Here is a 16,675-nt window from a genome sequence, read left to right on the forward strand (position 1 = left end):
AGGTTTCATGACGAGGTAAATCCATGTTGTCACCTTCTATGGTCCATTACAGACCCAATCACCTATTTAGCACAGTAGCAAATTCAGCACTTTAACAAATATTTGACCTTTTTTTCTGACAATAAAATAAAAATATATACCCCTGAAGGTAAACACTGTTGTTTCTTTATTGATTTTTTTTGAGTATCTTTTTTAACATATGAGAGAGAGCATCGACTCCATGTTAACTCAGTTTTTTTTGTTTGTTTGTTTTTCAAGAGCTACAGTTTTCTGCTGATGAGGACTTGGCCTTGGCACATATTCAGAGGATTATGAGGAAAAGGGTGTTTGTAGTCTGGAGGGTCAAAGTGTAGTTTCTCTGCATACACTGATGAGGCTTTGAGGCTGATGATCCAGGGGAGCAGGGGCATCTGTCTGACTGGATCCTCTGGGTGGACGGCGCAAGGATGAAGATGGGGAACTCAAAGCCCCACAGCTCTGTAAATGCAGGTCTTCGTGAGCATGCTTCCTCTGGCTGCCCATGGTCTTCTGTGACTGTGTCATCAACTATGTGAAGAATATGAGAAAAACAAACATCCCCAATGTAATTCAGTTGTGATTTTTCACTTTCAACTAAGCATAAGTGAAACTGTGTAAATGTATTAATTTCAGATCATAGGGTGAATACTATGTTTTATACACAAAAATATACCAAATTCACCTGATCAATGATACTGGCACTGAAAATGGCCTCCTCCATGTGTTTCTCATCAGATTTAATAACACATTTAATGCTGTTGACCACCTGCTGGACCTCCGGAGGTAGACTGCAGCTCGAGTGCTCCAGGAACTTGGCCACCAGGACTTTGGTGTCTTTGTAAGTTTTGAGGTCTGCGAGAGACTGCGGCCGTTCTGTAGACATTGAGTGAGGGATGTGAGGTTTGAGTTGGATGTCCACCTTTCCACCGTCCTTCTGCTTCTTGCCCCCTTGGCTGCTTTGTTTGGCAGAAGGGTGTCGGGCGCTCTCAGAGAGCTCTATACATGCTGTTAAAAGCTATGCATTAGTATGTTTATTCTAATAACCATAATTTTACTTGAGATGAATAACTATGTTACATGGAAAACAGAAAAGAGGTGCAACCTTGATCACAGGGAGTCTGTGGGGAGTCCTCGGGTGGATGGTTAGAAGCAGGAACACAACGCTCACCTGCAAGTCAAGTCAAGATTGCTTATGGGTTATTAAGGATTTAATATGAGACTGCTTTGCAAAGATCATATTTTTCCTCTACCTACAACAAAGCAAATATTATATAAACTCAACAAGTTACATGATGTATGTGGCTTTCATAATGAGCTTAATCTGGTTTATTGTATTTTTAAACAAAAAAATGTAATTAAAACAAAATTTAAAAAAATAAAAACACTAGTAGTTTTGAGTTTGCAAAGAGTTATGAAACCATGAACTGAAGAAGCTTCAGTCCTACTTTTGTAGCATTAAGCCTGCATTGCAAAAGGTGTACCGTGTGAAATTATATAGTGTTAGAATGTAATGGCCAGTCCAACCAATAATAAACTGAATAGCACTTGCCTCATTAAATATTTATGCACTTATTCAGTCACAGAAACTTTTGGGTGTTGCATTTTGTTTTAGCATTTGTGTATTTATGGTTTCAGCAAATCATAAGTACCATTATGGTCCAAAAAGTCTACATAGGTCAAATACAGTCAGGAGTACACGGAGTAAAAACAGTAATATTGTGAAATATTGTAATAAAAAAAAAATAACTACTTTTATTTCTGTGATGGCAAAGCTGATTTTTTTTAGCAGTTATTACTTCAGTCTTCAGTATCACATGATCCTTCAGAAATAATTTTAAAATATAGAAACATTTCTAATTATTATAAATCTTGAAAACAGTTCCGCTGTTTAATATTCTTGTGGAAACTTTTTTCAAGATCCTTTAAAGAATAGTTCAGAAAAGTTCAAAAGATCAGCATTTATTTGAAATCATTTATAATATAAATGTCTTTCCTGTCACTTTTGATCAATTTAATAAATCCATACAAGCCCAACTGATGTGCAAGAGTAAGACAAGCCGCCATTCACACAGGTGTGTGTGTGTTGCATTCGTCCGATCAATAATACTGCCCCGGCAAATAAGAGCATTAACTTGGAGTTTACAAATGTACAGTTTGAAACATAGAAAAAGCTAAGCTAGGATTCTGTTAACCTAGGGTTTAGAATGAATGAAGTAAAAAAAAAAAAACTATAGCGCCACAGAGAGAAAAAAGACTCGCGTACTTCTAGATATGGAATTACAGGATATGGGTTCACTAGTGGAACGCACAATCCTCGCCAGCTTCCAATACCCTTTAGTGGCACGGAGTGTGCGGGGCCGCTCACGTTGACTGGGGTTGCTAAGGGCAGAGGTAGCATGGGGCTGTGAGGAAGAGGAGGATGGGGACCAGACGCTGAAGCATAGCCGGGTTCCCCGCAGTTGAGCGGTGGGTGACGGAGAGGTGCAAGCGGAGGGGGTCAGAGCAGAAGCTGTGGCGGCAGTGGAGGTCACTGCTGAGTTGGAAGCACATTGGGATGGTGTGCTTGGAGGGAAAAGAAGGGTAAGCTTCTTATTGGTTCGTTCTCTGTGCTGCGTGCGAGACGTGGGTTTAACGCCTGTAATCTCCTCCTTCTCAGGCACGTTAACAGCATCGGGTGACAGCTGGGGAGAGTGGGGCTTGGAATCCTGCGTGACAGAGGACTCGCTGTGGTCCAGTCGAGCAGGGGTCTGCCGCCTCAGACAGTGATCCAGACTTGTGCAGCTACCATCAGTAGGCACGATGTGTAAAGTGCCATATGGAGAGGAATCAGAGCCTTGCACTTCTAGAGAACACAGGTCTTCAGAGGAACAGCTGTGATCAGGGATGTCTGCAGTCTCAGACACCATAAGGGAAGCACTATCAACAGAGGCTATGGGAACAAAGACTATATTATTGTCATATACCTATAATGACTGAAGGCTGTTGAATTTGTTAAATGAGTGTTATGTCTGAATGCAACAACACTACCATTCTAAAGTTTGAAGTCTGCCAGATTTGTAATGTTTTGAAAGAAGCCTCTTACAGTATGCTCACAAAAGATGCATTTAATGTTTCAAAAATACAGTAATATTGTGGAATATTCTTACAGTTTAAATATGAATCAATTTGTTAGGCTAGTTAATCTCACTTGTCCATTTACAAAATTGTCAATTTTCCTATTCAGTCACATTAGCCAATACCATTTGTATTATTCAATAGATGTGTACAGGTATAAAGCACAGCTCAGCTCACACAGAAGTCAGTTTTAAACCAAGCAACTTTCTGCTGGTCAGTGAGCAACTTGAACATGTGTGATGAACTTTTCCGCCCTCATGCGAAATATGCTCGTGCAGATTACTACTGGAATGACTGGATTTTGCTCAATTTTTTTTACCAAGCAACAGCAAATGTGACCGCACCTTAATTCAAGTTAATAATTTAGCATATAGTTGGACTTGTGCAATTCATGATATTATTAATAAACTTCAATGTTTGCTGAATCATATGAGTACTATGTTGGGTCACATCTTAAATAAACCGTTCAAAACATTTGGGGTCAGTAATGATTTCTGAAGGATCATGTGATAAATTACATTTGAAAATATATTACAATAGAAAACAAATAATTTAAATTGTAATAATATTTCAAATTATGTTTCTGTTATGTTTTTTCAAATGTTTTACTGTATTTTTGATAAAATAAACACAGTCTTGGTAGGCATAAGATACTTCTTTCAAAGACATTAAAACATCTTACTGACACCAGACTTTTGAAGGGTAGTAAGTAAAATCTATTTCCATAGCAAAACCTGGGTCCTGATGCTATTATTCCATCAAACATTACAGACACATTATGCTAATGTTGAAGGAATAGAAGATTTGAACAAAATATGTCTTTCTATCTACATGCACTACAGAACGGAAAAACCTGACTTTGTATTTGTTAACAAATATGATTTGCATCCTCCTCACCCTGAGTGCTAAGGCCAGCTGTGGTGTTCCTTTCACACAGACTGGACTCTGTAACCTGTTGCGCAAGACTGGTGGTAATCTGGATGAGAGAGAGAAAGAGAGAAAAACTTTGAATTCAATTTCTAACAAGCTCCCATCCCCCTTTCTTAGTTTTACTTAAATTAACCATTTTGAAACATGATTTGTTGTATTGCCTTGTATACATGTTTTATATTTTCAACTTCTCTTATTGTTACTATCAGAAATAACCTGTTATATTTTTTTCTTTCTCCTTTCTTTTTTATGTTGTCTTTTGTTAATGTTTTTCATATATAAGAGATGTAACTACAATATTATTGTATTGCACTGTTATATATTGTTACACCTCAATAAACAGTTTAGAAATGCTTTTGAGTGTAACCTTCTGGAGAGGATGGTGATCGAAAATGGTCTTCCACCTGAGGACGATAACAAACAACTGCAAAAGGCGGAGAATCAGACATCAGAACATCTGGCACTGAGGAGTCTGCCGCAGCCTGACATCTGGCACCACAGCAGTGCTTTAAAACGACTGTGCCATATTGTGACCTGCAGGGGGCTCTCTAAGATCACATTTGCACTTTAAACTTTGACTGCACACTGCGGTTTCCATTAAAAAAAAAATCCTCATAACATGATTGATCCAAAACACACAAACGACTATACAGAGAATTTATCCTGTATACAGAGAGCTTATTTTACAGCACAGATCGACTTTATAAAAATGTGGAAAATGAGCTGCAGGCTACAGTCAGTAGCTATAAATAAAGCTGACTATATCAATTTAAAAATATTTCTTCCCGTCTCTTTCTAGTATTGCTGCTTTCAAATCTTCTCAGGCTTGTGCTTCAGGTAAGAAACGGCTCTACTGATTGAAATGCCCCTGCTGCTTTGTTTGCAGATGGTTATCAATAGCTTCACATGAGAAAGGTCTAAAATCAAGGAAACCTCTTGGGATTTTATCCTTTTTTAATCACAAACTCCTTTAGGTAGCAAACAAATCTTCAAAATAACACGTAATCACGGGCTCAGTCACTGGATTTGAAAGGTTTGGGTGGTTCTTTGTGCATCCTTTTGCAAAGATGAGAGCTCTTGTTCCCTTTCATCGGGTGAAGAAGAGAAATTTGATGGGAAATCATTGTTCAAAAACAGGCCCTGCTCTCACTGTAAGAAAGCCCATTTCTTTTAAATGGAATGAAATTCCTGCCTATATTGCTGATGTGTTCCAGAGAAAATTATAATCCATTATACGAAGGCACTTGTATTAATTCCTTTCAGCCCCTCAAGTGCACCGAAGGACCTTTTGACTGTCGAGCTTTACACAGACAAATGAGTGTAACTGAAGAGGAACATTGCTGAATTGGTAGTATGCTAACAGGTAGAGTCTGCATTACTTTAAGACTGAAATTCCCACAAACTACTAGTACAATCTACAAAACAACAGGAACTGTAACAAAACAGTAAAAGGATCAATGATGTGATGCTCATCTATTCATTTATTCAAAAATGTGCCAAACAATGACTTAAATACACCTCGTTTATGATGAGCATGTTTTCATTTCTGAATTAAAATAAATTTTAATGTTTTGTTTGGAGGGTTACTTGTTTCCCCAAATGACTCCCCAAAATGACTTTAAACATGCTCACTTTAGGCATCTGAAAAAATCACCTGATATTGTTTTAAATTAAATAGTCATGCAACTTAATACTAGACCCTACATAACCAAATCATCATGCAATATTACAGTAGTATGTAGAAAAGGTGTCAGTGTCACAGTTGCTACTGTGAGGAACTAAGGAGCACGGAGACGACGGAGAATATCATGGGAAACAATCTTTATTTGTCCAAATAAAGACTCACAGGTAGGAAAACAGACGTAGCACAAGGGATGGACGTTAGAGACAGGACGAAGAACTCACAGGGCTTAAATAACAAGGAACTAATTGGGACACACCTGAAATCAATGAACAATAAAAACACGGGAGAAACTGGGTCATGGGGAGCACATGGGGAGCAAAACACAAGACACAGAACTGACATTACTCCCCCCTCCCCGAAGGCGCGTCCATGTGCCACACAACATCCAACGGGGAGGGGGGGTGGGCGCTCTGGGGACAGGCTTACACGGGATGGCAGGCCTCCAGAGCGGTACCCGTTCCGGGACCCATGGCGGATCAGGCAGTTCAGGGTGCCATGTTGGAGCAGGGAACTCAGGGGGCCATGGCGGAGCAGGGAACTCAGGGGGCCATGGTGGAGCAGGCAGACCAGGGAGCCATGTTGGAGCATGTAGCTCGGGGAGCCATGGCGGAGCAGACAGTTCAGGGGGCCATGGCGGAGCGGCCTCTGTGGCCTTGGCCTTGGCACTCAGCCCGGTCTCTACGGCCGGAGCCCTACAACCCTCCCCAAAAAAATCCTTGGGGAAAATATCGGCCCCTGAGGCCCTCTGTGGGCCTGACGCGGGACCTGTGGCCCTTCCTGGGCTTGACGTGGGAACAGGAGCCCTCTGTGGGCTGGACGTGGGAACTGAAGCCCTCTCTGGGCTTGACGTGGGGACAGGAGCCCTTTCAGGAGCGTACTCAGGGGCTGGAGCCGACACTGGAGCGGACTCAGAGGCTGGAGTCGACACTGGAGCGGACTCAGGGGCTGGAGCCTACAGTCTCTTCCTCCGCATTCTCCTTTTATGAGCAGAGGTGAAGGAGACTGCTGCTGTCAGCTGAGGGCTTGGGAGTGAATTGGCCAGCGGGCTTGACTGTGGAACGGCCAGCGTGCTTGACAAGAAAACGGCCTCGATTTCCGAATAACTAGTCTACTAATAATAAGTTTTATTTAATCCAAACCACAGGGAACACAGGACAGGTAGGAACACACACGTTGCACATGGAGTTGACGTTTAAGACAAGACGAAGAACTCAGGAAAACACAGGGCTTAAATAACAAGGAACTAATTGGGACACACCTGAAATCAATTAACAATCAAAACATGGGAGAAACTGGGACACAGAACTGACAGTCAGCTCTTACCTGGCTGGCAGGTGTCTGTCCCACGACAGATTCATAGGGTGGTGGCAGCTCAGATGGATATAAAGCCCCAGGGCTGTTTATAGGCACCCCATAAATAGCACTGAAGGGAGAGTGTGGAAAGTCCAGATGCAACCCTCTAATGGACAGAGATGATAGTAAAACATGATTACAACACTGAATCAATGCTTCAACAAATTTGGCTGTATTATATTGGTGAGGATGATAGCTGCAAAAAATATGTGAGGCCATTTAGGAACTGTGGAAAATGAAACCATTTCCTCTTTATCTCAGCCAGTTTATACATCCCATTCTTTTAATTAACCAGACTCCCTCTGTCATAAAGGAGGGGAGGAATCTGTGTTTTTTTCATGTTTCTTTGTGTATTACCACATCCTGACTTTGATTGTGCTTTGAAGCAGCCAGTGTGTATGTTGGGCTGCTCTTGCTCTCTATGTATTTACTGCTTTGTTGACACATTAGTGTGGCTGCGGGCTAAACAGCCTCATCAGCACGTTTTTTATGATGGGATGGTGGGCAGAGTGTCTCACAGTGCAAGACAGAGAAATCAATGGTGGATTTACACCAGGCCATGGACACTGGTGCTCCATAATGTGGATTGTCAGAGCAGTTTGCATTAAGACCTGCACTTAAACAACATGGCGGTGGATAGGTCCAAATTCCCATTAAAAAAAAAGAATGGATGTTTTGCATAATCATTCCATAGGGCAATTTCACAAATCTCTGCGAATCAATTTATTTAAAAGTGCACCTTTTTCTCAGAGCACAGCAATCTGGGATCAAACGGTTTCTCAGATATAGTGCAAATATTAGGTCATTTCATGTCAGCTAGGATGTGAGCTGTGTGTCTGTATGTGCGGCTTTACCTCTGGCCCTCCATCACAGGTGTGCAGGTGTACTCTGGGGGGTAGTAGGGAGGAGGGGGGATGGGTGGGATGAACTCGTTCACAGAGCCGCAGCCATGCTAATATAACTCATCTCAATTCATCTCCCTGTGCCCATGCCTCTGCTGCAGCCATCCACGAGGTTGTGCAATTTACTGCAGTGCCCATAAACCGCACAAAGCCCGCTCTTAAAGAACATTAAAACTTTATGTCCCACAAGTTTATTTTCTCTCGCATAAAACAGGCTGGCTGAAAAAGACAGATCCACCAAAAGGGAGCGAGTATTGTAACGTCTGTGGTCTCGTCCTCGTAATCTCACGCTTAAGAAAAGAATAGTACTTCTGAAATATATGCTTGTTGTACAACCAAATGAGATGAGGACTCTTGTCATAGCATCAATGGCTCAGAGAAAGCTGTTTTACTCTGCATAAAAGAAAAGGTGATTATAAGTCTTTGGATGCAGAATTAATGTAACAAATTAATCTTTGGTGACAAATGTGCCTGCGAATAGGTTTTTATTTTGCCAGTGATAACCATAAACCTTAGATTTTGTGTGATGTAATTTCCAGGCTGATATAGTAGGTATCAGAACAATGAAAAATTTAATTGACTTTACTTAACCCATAAAGTAAGGAAGTATGTAAGTATACTTAAAGGCCACACAAAAATATAAATAAATTTTATCATCATTTAAGCCTGGCTCACACTATAGGATTTTTAGCCCGATTTAGCCCCCTCCCGAGAATCTGAGCAAAAATCTTGTCGAGCCCCTCGATCGGTCAAGATGTTCGGCGCGGATTATCTGCTAATGTGAGGCATTCACCGATCGAATCTTGCACCTCCCGATCTGCTCGCACACAAATCGGGGCCGCCCCGATCATATCAAACATGTTTGATATTTAGGATTTAAATTGGGATGATGACGGCTATATGATTACATCAGTACTTTCACAATAGCCAATGCAGGACCGCAAAACAGCTGCTGTAAGGCCCTGTTAGATAGTGGAGACGGAAGAAACTGCTTCTTGACGTTTTATAGTAACACGACTGTCTGTATAATGTGTGGAAAACGTATCACAACCGTAAGGAGAAAGAGAAGTGCTGGAGTCAAATCACCTCAGTTTTGAATGTACCGGGTGAGTGTAGAAAGCAGCTAGCAGGCTAGCTAACATATGTAAACATCACTGAAATATCAATGACGATCTGCTGCGTGAGATCACGTGAGGCGCTCCCTCTGGCATGATAATCTTAATAATATCTTGTAGTGTGTGATGTGCCACGATGTTAAAATCTTGTAGTGTGTGCATGTTTAAGATTTGAGGGAAGATAATCTGCAAAGGTTCTCCTTATGTGTGTGTGTGCATAATCGGTTAGGATTTTAAAATTCCTGTAGTGTGAGCCCGGCTTTACTCACCCTTGTGTTGTTCCAATCCTGTATGACTTTCTATTCTCCATGGAACATAAAAGAAGATATTTTGAGGAATGTTGGAAACCAAACAGTTTTGTTTCCATGACTTCCATGATATGGACAAAAAGTACAGTGGAAGTCAATGGGAACTGAAACTGTTTGGTTGACAGCATTATTCAAAATATCTTGTTTTGTGTTCCGCAATAAAAAGAAATTCATACAAGTTTGGAATGACAAGAGGGTCAGAAAATGAAACAGAATTTTCATTTTTGGGTGAACTATCCCTTTAACTATAGTGAAAATATATGTTCACATAACTGAGGTCTCTGCAACTCAGATACTTCAGATATGCCTGACAAATATTTTTCAGTTTAGCTTATTTACTGTCATATTACAAAAGCAATGGGTTTCCTTACTATAATTAAAGTCAACTCATTTTACAAAGACCACTCTGTTATGACCATCGTTGAAAAGAGAAAAAAAGGATAGGAAGATCCAAAAATTAACATTAATTTCTAAACTGATTATTTTAAGTAAATCAGGTTTCTCTTGGGAAAGGGTATGAAAATCCATTCGCAATTCATGTCTGAAGACTAAGTCACAGGATATATTTAATGGTTTGTTCATATTGCTCTTGAATTATGCTAAATTAAAAACATTATTTAGGCCAGTGTAAGATGCACTTAGTGAAATCTGATTAAATTGCCTTTTCTCTTGATGGTTACAAGTACATAATATAGACTATTTCTCTGGCATTTCGCTAATTATACTATTACATTTTCCCTTGTCTTGATCGTCTGATCTTATCTCCATGATGTAATGTGCATTAACACACTCAGAAAGACACACACACATTGTGGTATGGATCACACTTACCATCTGTAGTAAATCAGTAGAAACCATTTGCATACAGCATACGGCTGTGGCCAGAGCACACACAATGGTGGAGATAACATTCAGTGCACACACGCTGAAAAGCAACTCCTGGGAGATAGAGAGAGAAATGGAGAGACAGGGATAAGAAGAGAGAGGACAAGAAGGTGTGAATCAAAGAGAAAGAGACACGGAAGGACAGAAGGAGAGTGAGAGAAAGACAGACAGAAAATAAACGCGAGTGGCAATTGTTTCTTTGCAAAAACCTCAGCCTGGCACGAACATTTATTGTTCTGTTTGTCAGAGCGAGAAAGCCATGTAAAAACAACAGTCAGGAAAGAACAAATGTGTGGAAGAGGGAGAGTGGCTATGACATAATGGATAAGAGGGATAATGGTGTCACAAAATTGGGACTTTTGCATTGCATTATCGTTCTGCAAAAGATAAGCACAAAAAGCTGAACTAAAAGGTGGAATGGGGAAAGTCCTTGTGCAGCCTTAAAAATCCATTCCCATTCAATGACTCCTTTCATTCCCACATTCTGATTCAGTTTGACTTGATCCTGATTCATTTGATCTGATTTGATTCTGTACATTTCAGTTACAATGTCTATTGCTACAGTGCTTTTGATGTACATTTTTACAGGAACTTTCTAAATTAGTACAAAAATATTGATTTAAAAAATGACAAACTAAATGAAATTTCAAGTGTAAAAATGTTCTATAAGAATGTATGAAAATGTAATAAAATGACACAACCTTATGAACACTTTGCTTATAAACTCCCACAAAATATAACATGTACACTTCCACCCATATATAATATATACAAGTAAAAAATGACATATATAACACACACACACACACACACACACACACACACACACACACATATATATATATATATATATACAGTGGGTACGGAAAGTATTCAGACCCGAGGCCTGACGCCACACCCACTGTGTCTGTCGTTTGGTCGTCCCGCCACTATATATATATATAACATATATCATATAGCATAACAGTAACACATTAAAGGGGTAGTTCACCCAAAAATGAAAATTCTGTCATTAGCTACTCACCCTCATGTCGTTCCAAACCCATAAGACCTTCGTTCATCTTCAGGACACAAATTAAGATATTTTTGATGAAATCTGAGAGCTCTCTGACCCTCCATAGACATTAAGGGTACTTCCACGATCAAGGCACAGAAACATAGTAAGGACATTGTTAAAATGGTCCATGTGACATCAGTGGTTCAACTGTAATTTTATGACGCTACGAGAATACTTTTTGTGTGCAAAGAAAACAAAAATAACAACTTTATTCAACAATTATTCTCCTGCGAGTTACCGTCTTCCGCCATTATGGAGAGTATCACGATGCATATGTGTGCCTTCCTGCACATAAACAACATGCATGTGGTGCTGCTGACGTAGAACACGCATGCGCTGCGCCTTGTTTACATGCAGAGGAAAACACATGCATGCATCGCACATTTTGAAGATGAACAAAGGTCTTACTGGTTTGTAACAACATGAGGGTGAGTGACAGAATTTTCATTTTTGGGTGAAAAACTATCCCTTTAACCTAAGCAGGAGCGGTTGAAGAAAGCAATGACACTAACAGAATACAGCATGTAGCCACTGTGGATAGTGAGTCATTAGGAGAAAGAGATCACTGAAATAAAAACCAAAGGAAGTCACTGGCAATGTTTGATATTCTACCATACTGAGTACATTCAGTTTATACGACAGCCCATCACACACACCTGCTATCAGAGCTCTGTCTGATCTCTCGTTGTGACAAGATGGAATGTATGTGACCCAGTGATGTCCTCAAGGAAAATGTTGAATTCCTAAACATGCACAAGCCCTTTAGGTGAAAGGAGCCCATCCTAAGAGGACTGGACAGGCCTAACCACTTCTACATGACTGTACAGTCATCTAACCCTCCCGAAAAGGCCAAGACCCCCTCTTTGGGGGTGGAGGATGTGTTTATACAAATGCACACAAAAAAAAAGTCACTTCTGGAAAGAAGTGACTCTAATGCATTTTTGTAGTTTTTTGGTCTAATTTAAATCTTTTTTATATCATTTTTAAAATGTTTTAAATAAAATACCAATATATAATTCAATAATACCATACTACACCAGAACACAGAACTGGCTGCATTTCAAAACAGACATCACTAATGATAATGCTAACATGCTATTCTGAAAGTGCAGATGTTGATTCAGAAAAGACTCTGATTCAATGAGTATATTAAGTGAACGATTCATCAAACTGATTCAAAGTCTTTTTGAACAATTCTTTAAAGGGGTCATATGATGCTTTTTTAAAGATCATTATTTTGTGTATTTGGTGTAACAGAATATGTTGACATGCTTTAATGTTCAAAAAACACATTATTTTTCAATATGTGGGGGCGTGTTAGAACGAGCCGTTTTAGGGGGGTGTGGCAGAGTCTTAACTTTGATAAAGAATATCTCTTTGGTTTTGAGACTTCAGTCTTTGCAACTTCAGGGATCTTAACTATTCACGAACAGCTTGTAACACTCCAAAGAGAAAGGAAAACTTGAAATCGCATCATATGACCCCTTTAAAAGAAGAGTCATTTGCTCATCAATTGAACTTACACTTGTTACGCAAGTACATTTGTCTTTGCATGCAGCTTGCGAGTACTACTCAATAGAGAGAAGTGTTTCTAGCCTAGATGTATTTTCCAATTCACAGTGTTTTTATCTCACTATATTCTATTCAGACATTAAACTCACACTGGGTAAAATATGATTTCTGTTGTTGTGCTGTAGATTCAGTGGCAGTGGCAAAAAGCGGTAAACAAACAGATCGAGGCAATACCTATGAATCTAGACAACAAACTAATGTTATGACTGGACTAACTCTGGTAGGATGCAGAACTAGCCCGTGCGGTTGTGTTCCAGCAAATCTAACAGAGGTACTAGGTCAGCTCCACCAAGAAACACCTGCTCTTCTCATTTTGAGCCAGCAGTGCTAACACTTGTCTCCCTGACGACAAGCAGAACAAAAAAGAGCAATGAAAGTGCATGCCTGTAGCGCACCACCTTCATTCTGATAATACATTCCTCCAGCTGATGGGACATGGAACCATTTTTTGCATTCTCGTAATATTGATGAGGGTCTAAACCAGTTACCTGAGTGGTTGCTGTACTGCAAACTGACATGATAGTACTGACACTGACAAACACCTTAAGGTATTATACCTCAAATGAGTCCTGAAGGAAAACGAGTGTGTCATTATGAAACACACCAGTGGGATGTAATAGCCCTTACAATGAGGGAGCCACATGATGTGATATGCCAATGAGTCATAACATTAATTATACTGATGGTCTTTATAGGCATCTCAGTTGACCTAACTGGCCATGAGAAGACAGGAAACCTTCAGACATCAATAAGAGCATTAAAATGTATAAATCTTATTGATGCTTCAGAACTCCATCTGAGTAAGTGCTACCGATATCATATAGATCATCAACAGTCAAATAATACGGGTTTGCCATTCTCTTTGTGTGTGATATTTTTATAATTTGGCAATGTGAAAGGCTGGCTGAGGAAATTCATTTATATAGTCCAGTGTTGCTATTGTTAATTAAAAATTATGGTTTTCAGTAATTAAAATAAAGATAAAATAAAACAAATATAAATATTAGAAGAAAAACTAACTTAAATGAAAACTAGGAATGTTGCATTGACAACTAACTGTATGAAATAAGTTTAAGTTGAAGTAGTAAAATAACTAAAATTAAAAGTAAAACAAAAATAATGCTTCATAGAAATATATATAAAAACACTAATATAAATGACAAAGGCACGACAAAATTATTAAAACTTAAGCTAAATTGAAAGATTATAATAGTTTATAATTCTACTGAAATAACAGATATAATCTATTTTTACTTTCAATTCATGCAGGAAATTGTGTGTAACCAGCTGTTTTCACTCTCAGTAAGGTAAAGCTAGTTTCACTGTAATTTACACTGTAGAATTAATCAGCACACTTAAAAAAAATACAAATCATCTGAACTGAGACATTACGTTTATGAAGGCACAAAAACACAAAGACTTACAAATACATCATCTGTACAGAAAAAGAAGACTTACTGTGTGTTTTTCTAAGTATGAAATGATGAAAACATGTAAAGAAGCATTTATAATCAAGTATTTACAAGCAAGTGTTTTTCTCGATTTCATAAAGAGTGGCAATTGCTTTGTATAAGTAAATTTGTGGAAGCCTCACATTACCACAAACCATTTCAAAAGCTGCCAAATGCGCCGGGATCATGGCTAGCATGAGTGAATTGCTTAGACACTGGAAAGGGAACCAGCGGCGAGCGCTAATTGAAGATGCATAACTAATGATGACTGAGTCTCATCTGCATATTAGAGAGAGACCTACAGTGCAACACGAAGAGACGTGTCCAATAAGGCAGACGTTTGCGGGAATAGCGTGTAATTCTTGCTCTGCTAAATGGTTCAAATACTCTCTAAAAGTCAAACGAAAAGTGAAAATGGAGAAATCCCTGGCGGAACCCAGCAAATGTGCATGGGAGCAGAGCCAAAAAATACTTCTCCAGGCTATAAGTATGATATTTTACAAATGCATTTCTTAAAAATATAATGCAAAAATTCTTGGTTCTCAAAAACAACATTTAAAACCAAATAGCAGAACAAGAGTACAATCCAAAACCATTAAAAGGTCTCTGTATATACAGAATACCACAATCCCAGAAAAAAAAAAAAAAACATAAAATCAAAAACTGTAGGATTGCAATGCGAGCCATGTTAATTTACTAAATGAACACTACATATTCATAACACTGAAGGCACTTTTCATCCAAGGTGACTTACAGTGCCGTTTCTGCAGGGACAATACCCTTGGAGTGACTTGAGATTAAGTGCTTGCCTACAGGTATAATGGTGCCAGAGAAGATTGAGGTCTTAAAATCTCTTGTAGTTTTACATCATCCCTACCTGGGTCTGAACTTGCAGATTTTTACACAGATTACTACCAAATCTCTTCTTTTACTCTACAGTGCAATCCATTCAGTTTCTGCTCTCCGTTATTTAGAGTGTGTATAAAGTCCTTAATTATATACAGTGTACACTACCGTTCAAACACTTGGGGTCAGTCAGAAAATACTTTTATTGTATTAAACTGATTAATTGTGACACTAAAGATATTTATAATGTTACAAAAGATTTTTATTTCAAATAAGCACTGTTCTTTGGGACTTTCTATTTATAAAGTAAACTTTTTAAAAATAATGTAGCATGGTTTCAACAAAAATATTAATCAGCACAATCGTTTTCAACATTGATAATACTTCCAAATAGCACCAAATTAGCATTTTTTTAAAATAATTTCTGACTGATCATGTCACTCTGCAGACTGGAGTAATGGCTGCTGAAAAATTAGCTTTTCCATCACAGGAATCACAGTTATTAAAATTGTAATAATATTTTACAAAATTATTGTTTTTACCATATTTTTCAGCAAATAAATTCAGCCCTGATGAGAATAATAACAAAAAAGTCTTACTTACCCCAACCTTTTGAATGGTAATGTACAGTACAGTCCCTAAGAAGGCCCCTTAATTGTCAAGATGTTGTCTACATAAACTTCTCCTTTTAAGGAATATAACTGAGGGGTACTAGACTGTTTTCTCTAGTGGCACTACCATTTGCTTTATTCTTAAAGACTTTTTAATCTGGTTAATTAAATAAGATTAGAGATTTTCAAACAATATATGCATGCTTTCAAACCTAATGAAAATGCAAAAACATTGTGTATCATCAAAATAATCATAATTTACATGTCTAATGTATTTAATTGTCCTCATTTACTTGTCTAATCAAATATTCATTAACTGAGGCAAATTAGCAAAAAGTCTAATTAGAATGTTAAAAAAAATCTTAATACTGGAATATCAAATTGATAGAAGAGGCTATTAAAGAATGTACAGAAAATTAGCTGGCTATTTTGATGATGTTCTGAAATCAATTCCAAACATCATATCTCATCTCATTTACTTTGTTAAAAGATACAGATACCAGGATTTAACAAACACACACACACACACACACACACACACACACACACACACACACACACACACACACACAATGATACCTTCAGGCGGAGACGTATGGTGTTGCAGTCCCTCAGCGGGTTGAGTTTAAGCGTATCTCCCAGATTATTACAGGTGGATCTCAGGCGCTCGAGCTCACAGCAGACACACACACCATCACTGTCAAATTTGATCTGCAGAAGGACAGAAACAAACTGATTTCAGTTTCATGCAAGTCAAATGTTTATTTCTGCATAAAATGGGCAATAAATTGTGTGAATGCTCAAGGAGAAAACAAACACGTAGACAGGG

The 16,675-nt window shown here is 38.7% G+C and overlaps 1 protein-coding gene across 1 annotated transcript in view; it reads right to left on the bottom strand.

Annotated features, from left to right (window-relative positions):
* Positions 1–266: 266 nt before the first annotated feature.
* LOC107670779 (protein FAM189A1-like) overlaps positions 267–16,675 on the bottom strand; it is a 111,165-nt gene continuing 94,756 nt past the window's right edge. The window contains 10 exon segments of the mRNA XM_016463543.1: positions 267–546; positions 701–1,023; positions 1,121–1,186; positions 2,282–2,947; positions 4,030–4,108; positions 7,070–7,205; positions 7,954–8,091; positions 8,982–8,989; positions 10,256–10,363; positions 16,426–16,557. Coding sequence (XP_016319029.1) covers positions 343–546; positions 701–1,023; positions 1,121–1,186; positions 2,282–2,947; positions 4,030–4,108; positions 7,070–7,205; positions 7,954–8,091; positions 8,982–8,989; positions 10,256–10,363; positions 16,426–16,557 — 1,860 coding nt within the window. The 3' untranslated portion in view covers positions 267–342.

Source organism: Sinocyclocheilus anshuiensis, unplaced genomic scaffold (genome assembly GCF_001515605.1).
Source record: "Sinocyclocheilus anshuiensis isolate Anshui unplaced genomic scaffold, SAMN03320099.WGS_v1.1 scaffold816, whole genome shotgun sequence".
In the NCBI taxonomy this organism is placed as follows: domain Eukaryota; kingdom Metazoa; phylum Chordata; class Actinopteri; order Cypriniformes; family Cyprinidae; genus Sinocyclocheilus; species Sinocyclocheilus anshuiensis.